The 9199-nt window shown below is 46.2% G+C and overlaps 1 protein-coding gene across 1 annotated transcript; it reads left to right on the top strand.

Annotated features, from left to right (window-relative positions):
- Window positions 1-1952: 1952 nt before the first annotated feature.
- KCTD12 (potassium channel tetramerization domain containing 12) lies at window positions 1953-6560 on the top strand. Its single transcript, XM_086771702.1, has one exon. It carries the CDS (start codon window positions 2117-2119, stop codon window positions 3113-3115), a length of 999 nt encoding a protein of 332 aa, XP_086627828.1. The 5' UTR covers window positions 1953-2116; the 3' UTR covers window positions 3116-6560.
- The last annotated feature ends 2639 nt before the right edge of the window (window positions 6561-9199 follow it).

Here is a 9199-nt window from a genome sequence, read left to right on the forward strand (position 1 = left end):
TGGTAGGTACCAAATCTTCCACTGCAAATTCTGCTATGAATAAGCACCCGCACGAGCACTATATGATCTCATCCTCTGGGTGCACAGTTTAATCACAGTGCTCTCGATAGAGAGCCCACACTAGGGAAGCGGAGTTTAAAATACGAATCTGTGGGAGGCTCTTGAGGTGGCTTCTTGCTAAGTATGGCCGGGAGCAGGGTGACGTGGGGGGAGATGCCACATGAAGAGACTGAAAGGTACAAGGAACTGCATGAAGCTGTCACCAGCAAACCACAATGTGAATATTTCATGTGCTTTTAGTCTGGTGAATTGACCCTAAAATAGTACAAGGGTAGAAAACAAAGATTCCCTGTGTGCCAGCAAATAAGTCACGTTATTTTCCCTTTTTTTTTTTTTCTTTTCTGTAGCGACAAACTCAGATGTTTAAATGGGCAACAAATTGACTTAATTCAGGCTTATTTCATTTTCCCCTAATCTTCCAGAATAATTTTCACCTGTCTTCTACTCCTCTCAAAAAAAAAAAAAAAAGAAGAAAGAGAGAAACAAGCTGCTTGTTACAAAAGATCAGCAAAACAGCAGGTTAACCTACTCTGCCATTTTGCTCCCACAAATGAAAATAGTTGGTGGTCAAAGCCCTGGCAGCTGCCTTTTCCACATGGAAAAATTAATCCTCTGCATCTTTGCTGTCCTAAACTATGACATACTCTCAGTCTTGTTCAGATTAAACTCCTGCAGCTTCCGAATGTCCGGTGCCCATCTCATCTCCTTCCCTAGACCTCAACATCTCCTTGTCAGCTCTCCCTCAACACATTCTTCTTTTTTTGTCATCTATTTCCTTTTCAAAACTTTCTCAACTATTTCTCAACTCCCCCTTCTTCTTCCTTTTCTTCTTCTTCTTCCTCATCTTCTCTTGGGCAAACTTGGCTTGCTTCTCGAGAACTAACTTGCCTTTCCTTCCTCTCACGTTTCTCAATTTTGAATGACTTCTTTACCCCTCTGTCTCTGCATCTTTTGATTTCTACTTGAAATCGACCAATGCATTCTGGAATTTGCAGGAGGGTAGCCCAGAGAGGGCTTCTTTCACCCCTACAAAAGGAAGGCATTGACTGTTTCCTCAGATCTTCCTGTCCTTTCAACAGTTCTGGCGAGGAAGAAAGCAAACTTGAACTCCCAGAGGAGAACAACTGAGTACATCGCGGCAGCAGCTCGCCGCTGTTGCTTGCAAAGAGACAGAGAAATGTAGGTGAAATCCAAGCAAAAGCCTGAAACGTAATTTAAATGCTGTGTGCCAACGCATGTGAGATAGGTGCTTATGTTTCACGCAGATTCCGATTAATTAATCCAAATTAAATCTGAGCTGCAAGGGCACCCAGTTACACACACATACACATGCAGACACAATGTTCTCACGCCTTGACCGGCGGCTGGAGGGGACCCGGTCCGCTTCGGGCTGCCCCTCGCCGCCATCGCCTTCCTCCGGCCCGCGGGAGCCGAGCCCCGACGGCGGGGCAGTCTCCGCCGCGGCGCTGCTGGTGCCTCCCGATGGGGCGAACGGAGCGAGGCTCTCGCCTGCGAAAAGACGAGGCGTTTCGGAGAAGCCGGGCAGCGAGCAGAAGCCCAGAGGGTCGTCCCCCTCAAGAAGGTTTTACCCTCGCCGGCCGCACACCGCCGTGCCCACACCGAGCGGGAAGAGGGTCCCCGCCGCAGCCGAGTAAGGAGGACCGGGGCGGGGGAGAAGGACGACGGGGGACCCTGCGTCAGTGCAGGGCCCGTCCCCTTCCCCTCCCTTCCACTCCCCTCCCTTCCCCTCCCCTCCCCGTGCGCTCGGCTCTGCCTCCCGCCAGCCTCCCACGCCTCCCGCGAGGTGCGGCCGCGCTACATAAACACGGCCCCGTCGCCGCCGCCGGGGCTCTCGGTTCGCAGCCCGACGGAGGCGCCTGGCCGGCAGCGGGGAGCGGCTTCGGGGATAGACGGGGCGGGAGGCTCCGGTGGGCAGCGGCGGAGGACTGCGCGCTCCCCCGCGGGCAGCAGCGGCGGCCCCGCCGGAGCTCAGGCGGCCGAAGGAGGAGGAGGAGGAGGAAGGGCGGCGGCTCCCCGTCGGCGGGCTCCCTCCGGTATGGCCCTGGCCGACAGCGCCCGCGGGTTGCCCAACGGCGGCGGCGTCTCGCCGGCGGCGGGGAGCGGGGCAGCGGCGGCGGCGGCGGTGGCGGCGGGCGGTTGGTCGTCCTTCCCGGAGATCGTGGAGCTGAACGTGGGCGGGCAGGTGTACGTGACGCGGCGCTGCACCGTGGTCTCGGTGCGCGACTCGCTGCTCTGGCGGATGTTCTCCCAGCAGCAGCCCAGCGAGCTGCCCCGCGACAGCAAGGGCCGCTTCTTTCTCGACCGCGACGGCTTCCTCTTCCGTTACATCCTGGACTACCTGCGGGACCTGCAGCTGGTGCTGCCCGAGCACTTCCCCGAGCGCAGCCGCCTCCAGCGGGAGGCCGAGTACTTCCAGCTGCCCGACCTGGCCCGCCGACTGGCCCAGGCTCGCCCCGCCGCCTCCCGCCCCGCCGCCCTGCACCGCGACGGCTCCGTCTGCGCCGACGAACCCCCCCCGCCGCTCCTCGGCTACCTGGAGGCCGAGCCCCTGGAAGGAGGAGGAGGCGGCGGAGCCTCGGCGTCCGCCCCGTCGCCCACCGCCAGCCGCAGCCCCTCGGGCGGGCCGCTGCTCACTCCCTCGCAGTCGCTGGACGGGGCGGGCGGGCGGCGCTCGGGCTACATCACCATCGGCTACCGGGGTTCCTACACCATCGGGCGGGAGGCACAGGCTGACGCCAAGTTCCGGCGGGTGGCTCGCATCACTGTCTGCGGTAAGACAGCTCTGGCCAAGGAGGTCTTCGGGGAGACGCTGAACGAGAGCCGCGACCCTGACCGCCCTCCTGAGCGCTACACTGCCCGCTACTACCTCAAGTTCAACTTCCTCGAGCAAGCCTTCGACCGGCTCTCCGAGGCCGGCTTCCGCATGGCTGCCTGCTCCTCCACCGGCACCTGCGCCTTTGGCCCCGAGCAGGGCGGACCTGCTGATGACAAGATCTGGACCAGCTACACTGAGTATGTCTTCTGCCGGGACTGAGCATCTGCCCGGCATGGGCATAAGGCAGCAGCCCCTGCACGCCCTTGCACCCACGGTTCCCTCCCAGCCCGCAGGAGGGAGGACGTGGAGGGGGTCCGTGTCCCCCTGCGCTCTCCTCACCACGCTGCCGGCCTCCACGCACAAGGCCAGTCAGCCCCCACCCCTCCTACACGCACTTCCCGACGGCCCCGGCCATAGGAGGTCACTGTGTCGTGCTTCGGCCACCATGTCCCTGCTTGGCCGCCGCGTCCCCGCTCAGCCACCGCATCCCGGCTCACATCGTCATCCCACTCCCATGCGTCCCGGTAGCTGTGTTGGTAGCAAGGAAGGAGAGAGGCAGCGCAAGCAGACAAATATCCGCCCCGGGGAAGTGTGTGTGTGCACCCAACCCCTGCTGTTCTCCACGCACAGGAGCTGAGGGATGACTCTGTCAGGGTGGGGTGTTTTAAAAACCACCCATTTAGGGGCTGAGGAACTTTTCAGTTGCTTTTCAGCAACTCTGTTGAAGATGGCACAACAAATGGCTGTCTTTTCTCATCCCCATATTCCTCACCGAGATTTCACCTCTTCGGGCGGATCCATAATGATCCGTTTTATCCCCCCCACCCCCTCAAAGCGATGCCTCTCAGTGAAGGACTGTCCCATGGAAGCGATGCCTGACAGCGAGAGACTGATGCTCTGCCTCCTACTTCATCTGTAGAGATGAGTAATTTTGCAGGAGGCATGTGTATGGCCCTATGCAACCGGTTGCTTACATCTCCCCTCTCTGCTCCCTGTCTCTCCGAACGCCCCTCTCCAAGCTGTTAAACTGGACCAAGGCCTGCACTGCAGGCATGTAAGGCCGATGTGAAAGGACAGGTTCGCTGGATAACCAACCACTTGAACTATAAAGTGTCCTCAGAGACACGTGTTTATTCCCCTGAGAGGTAAAGCAACAAGGCTTTGAAAAATTAAAATGCTTGTGAATCATAACTTTCCTGGGTGGTGTGAAGTCCTTATAAATCTCTCAAAGTTCCTGTCTGCAATATGCATATTTCCTTAAACACCCTCAAAAACGATGGGGGTGAGATGAAGCCAGGCTTGCCAGAGTGAAGGTAGGGCCTGCTTCCCAGGAAGCTGAAATCACGTACGTAGAATTAATGCAGATGTACGTTATGAGTGTAATCAAGAGCACCCTGCTTATCACTTTATGTTTCGCCATGTTAGTGCTGTAAAACTTTGAAGCTAACAGAATTGATACCACTTTTTAAAGAAGCGATTTCTTAGTTTTCGTGGCAGTACTACCAGGGCAATGACACTGCTGAGAGTTAAGTACCTCTTCCTAGACAAACTTAGTGCTTCTCAGAAAGGACTAAGCCCCGTCCTTACAAAAACAAGAATTATGCCAGCTTTCTTCAGGGGAAATTACCTCTTCTAAGCTGTATTTGGTTTGTGCTGTCTAACAGTCTTTTTTTTTTTCCTGGAGGAGGCAGCTGTAGCTTGCTTTGGAACAGACGATCTGAGCAGCAGGTTTTATGGTTGGGAAGATTAAGCAGCTCTTTCTAATAAATTTGTGAAGATTGAGATGCAAAACCACTTTCCTTTAAAACCTGAACTTGAATTAGAAACTAGTATTGTCCATTTAGACCTCACAGAAAAGTATCCTAAATGTCTCTGAAGTGTTGATGAATTTAGTGGTACATATTAAAAGCTTGAAGTTACATTTTTAAACTCTTGAATAATAAGTTGTTCTAACTCCAGATTTAGAAACACTGCTAGCACTTGTATTCTAACCAAAGAATTTCACAGTAGGGTTTTATTTTTAAAACCTTAATTCCTTTGAAAACAGCTGTAGTTGAGTTTCAGTGCTCAGCATCCGTGTTCACCACTTGGTCTTTCATTAAGTGCATGCACAGCCGCATAAAAGTGAAAATAATTTGCATCGCCATGAGGATCTTTTTTTTATATATTACCAAGAGTGTTTATCAATGTGGTTAAATTGAAAATGCACATATGAAAGTGCTGGTTATTGTCCAGTTGTAGATAGTTGTATAATGGAGTATTTTTAAGAGGAGAGAAATGTATACCTGCCAAATTAGATGAGCAATAAGATAGAATGAGAGGCCAGTACACCCGAAGGTGGAATAAACCTGTTTGTCCTATGCCTTACTCTGAGATGATGTATTTGTGCTTAACTTATTTATAACGCAAGTGAAAGGACATTGATCACAGCTACTAGGTCTTTATGCTGTCATCCTCAAGAATAATGACTGTCTTTTTCTAGTTTCTGTTAAGTAATTCTGAAGTATGTTTTTTAAGATTTTGTATAAAATCAGTTTTCAGTAAAGTGTTCAAATTGGCTTTAGATAGTTTTCTTTTTTTTAAGAATCTGTAGCTTACTATATCCATCATAGGAGCTATGAATAGGGGCAGTTTTAAATTGAACTTGTGATTTAGTGTACATATATATACAGTATATAAACATTTTACATGGATCATTTAGTTTTTTAATCATTTTAGTGCTACGGAATTTCATAATCTATCTAGCTGAGCATTTACGTATTACGCTATGTACATAATATGGTAATGTTTTACTGGTTTCCTATACCTGTTTCTATGGAAAACCTGAACACAAACATTAGCTTGTAGAATTGAAATCGATTACATATTTGCTTGAATGTGAATCATAACTAAACTTCCAGGTGGCTGAATGCATCTCTAACACAAAGATTGCCTGTGTTTTGATATCTGTTTGCTGGCAGATGACCCAGAAATTCTCATATTTTAAGTAAAAATGAGTGTAATAAAAAAATAAACTGATGATTTTTAATCTCTGTGTTCATGCTAAAAACTCTTAAGCGTTATTAGTATTAGGAAATGGAGCCCTTCATTTACTAATAACTCATTACATTTAGGCTTACAATGATGGTGCCATAAATGTAATAGTAATTCAATTGTTTGCCACAGAAGATGACATTTTTCTTAAACATTACTCAGTAATTTCAGTCAAATTTTTAAAAGGTAGAATGCCCAAGGCAAAGTCCCTGAGTTTTGCTGGTCTCTTCTGTTAAGAGCTCAAAGAATGGATAAACACGATGACTGTGCTAACCTGTTGACGTGCAGAAAGTCAAAAATCTGAAGGCACAATACTGGAGTCCTGCATGCATTTTGCAGCTGTTGTTGTTCGCAGTTCATGTACTTACAGATGAATGCAGTAGCATTGACAAGTGTTGTTAAAAAAACAAAGGCCGTCTTTCTTTTAATTAGAAGCTAAGGCATAGGTCTTTTCAGTGATGCATATCATGAAGGGTAACTTTGCAGATGTTTGATAGGATGTTTATATTTTTATACATGTAGGTAACGAGCCACTTATTCGTTCTTATTTTCACATGTATAGCATTGAAAATAAAGATCCTTCTAGGAAAACGTTGCATACCAGATTAAATTCTTGTTCTTTGAATTTTAACTCAGTTGTGTGGTTTATGCTGTCCTTTTTTACTCTTGGTAAAGATGTCATTAGCTTTGCTCTCTCTTCCACAATATCATTTTCATAACTTTAGCAAAGACTCCAAACTAATATGTAAAGCAGAAACATTGAGCAAATAATATTATATGTATAGGGATCTCTAGTAACACCTATGGCAAGATAAACAGAAATGTGTAATGCTCAGACTGCATACTTTCCTTTTAAGTGTCACATAGAATTTTTGTAGTACTGGTCAGTATAAATCAGTCCTCAGGAAACAATAGTGATTAAATAGCTTAATTTGAATAGCACAGAATAATTGCTGAAATAAAATGTTGATGTTTTTATGAAGCCAGAGAATAATAACATTGGGTATAGTGCTCATTTAATGAAAAAAACCCCACATTAATACCTTAAGAAATAGATAATCTAAGAGAAATGCATTTAGAAATTCTGTCAAGAAACAGAGGGGTGATCTTGTTAGCTACCCTCTCATCTCTAATGAACTATTATAAACCTGATGGCTTATAATAAATCTGTGGTTAGTTTCATAGAAAATTAGTAATGAATTGCTAGTATAATCCACGTGGGTGAAGCACCTGTATATTTAATAAATCTTTCTTGGATAGCATGGTTATAATGCAAAGGAACCAGCTGAAGGAAGGTTAATTAACCATTTTATTTGATGGCTTTATAGTATTTGAAAGCTTTGTTATCATGCAATGATATAAGAAAGGAGGTTGTTCCATAAGCAACAAAACTTTGAGTCTGTCTTTCTGCAGGTTTAAGTCTTATTTACTTTATCTTACCACTTCAATTGGTCTGCTCACCCCCATCCCTTTTATTTCACTTCTACTGGGCTGGTTCTTTGGCAGAACCAGCTTCTGGTATGCTGAAGGTTGTGGCTGAATTCTACCTTTCTCCCCCAGTGAACTACAGATTTTTTTTCCCTTTCCTTTACCCAGCCAGCAGTATTCATGGAATTTGTAAGACCTTAACATTTGCGAGGTTTTTAAGTTCTTTCGATTGCGTTTGAAATTACTCATCAACTCAGAAATTGTTCAGGCGGACAGATGTCCACCCAAACAGATAATGCAAGGCTAAGAGCCTTATTTCCTTAGGAAACAAGGCTAACAACAAATTACTTAGTTACAAAGTAATTAAGGTCTGTCACTGTCTATGTAAAACCTTTTGTCAAAGGAGGACAGAGTCGTCTGAGTGCACTAAATCCCTGTAGACCGAGGACGCAAGTGGTCACACTCACTTTTGTGACACTGGCCAGTCAACCAAATGAATGGGTGGACTAGAATGGCTTAAAAATAATTACAGCCTCCAAATTTCTGCAGTGTTTCCAAGTGTAACTTGAACAGCTTTGAGCCTTGTTACAACAGCCCTTCTTGGTTGCCTGTCTTAAAGCTGTCTGTAGTTCCTTTGCTAAAGAAAAATTTTGTTATGATTATGGTGCTTTTAGGACTCCTTCTGCCTTTTTGGCTGGCAGGAATAGAGCAAAATGTGCAGGAAAATATTTCCAAAGGCTAGATTTGACTCAGTTTTTTTAATTATAGAAAATCTTCAGCATAGTTGTTAATGAAAAATGAGTGTTATTTATTTAAGAAGTACTGGCATTTAGTTTTATGAAGCTGAATGCTAATTTTGTTTTTCATTAAAATGAGCTGCATGTGTTTTCCCCCTTGCAGTGAACTGTACTAGATGTAAGGCTCTGCTGCTAGACAAAACTCTTATGTATGATTGCTGGAGTATTAATACTGCCGTTATGAGTAGTCTGTTGGAAATAGGCAGCACGACTGCTGAGACAGTCAAAACCACAGTCAGTCAAATTATCACATTTCTTCCCTCTTCCACTCTCCACTGTGTTCAAACGGGAATAAAATTAAGCTCTGTCATGTGTTTCTTGCTCTGAAAGTTTTCTAGCACATACTATGGAGTATTTGATACTTCCATCAAAGCTGTTGGCATCAGTGAGTCAGGGTTTTGAAGCAGATCCTATTTTCTTGCGAGGAAATAAGAGCTAGGAAAAATCCTTGCACAAAGTGGGAGCCGTCTCATGCACTTCTGGGGAAATTTCTTGGTATCACAAGAGATTCAAGATATTTTTCTATCTAATCCAAATAATACATTCATACATTACTCCTATCTTGCAAACCTAACCCCCTCCCCCCCACCCCCGAAAGACTGTAGTCCTTGGTGTAATTTGTTTGGTTTAGCTCTTGCTTGATGTCATCTGGATGAAAGAAATTTTTTTCTTCTCCTTTGAAAAAGCTCAGTGTTTAGCCGCTGGGAAATGACAAAGTCAGCAGTACACCTTGCTTAGGGAGATGGAGAGATGTGGGTTAATTTTTTATCATCCTTTTTAATTCAAGATTATGATACGAAAGGATGTTCACACAGGACTGTACAGGAATGAGCCAATGTGTCTTATGATGCCAGTATGCAGATGATGCCCATGTCCATATAGCCTCTGACTTGCCTTCTGTAGCTTAACAATTTTCTCAGACTAGAATTTAAGTGTTAACTCATTGAATTTCTGCTAGAGAGGATGGGAACAGCGTATTAGATTGCCACAAAAAAGCACCTCCTTTGAGAAAGATTGATTATTTTCCTTTTTAATTTTGAGATGA

Source organism: Chlamydotis macqueenii, chromosome 1 (assembly GCF_036417535.1).
Source record: "Chlamydotis macqueenii isolate bChlMac1 chromosome 1, bChlMac1.mat, whole genome shotgun sequence".
NCBI lineage: Eukaryota > Metazoa > Chordata > Aves > Otidiformes > Otididae > Chlamydotis > Chlamydotis macqueenii.

Coding starts and splice junctions, on each gene's coding strand:
- KCTD12 (XM_086771702.1), top strand. CDS start 2,117: ATGGCCCTGGCCGACAGCGCCCGCGGGTTGCCCAACGGCGGCGGCGTC.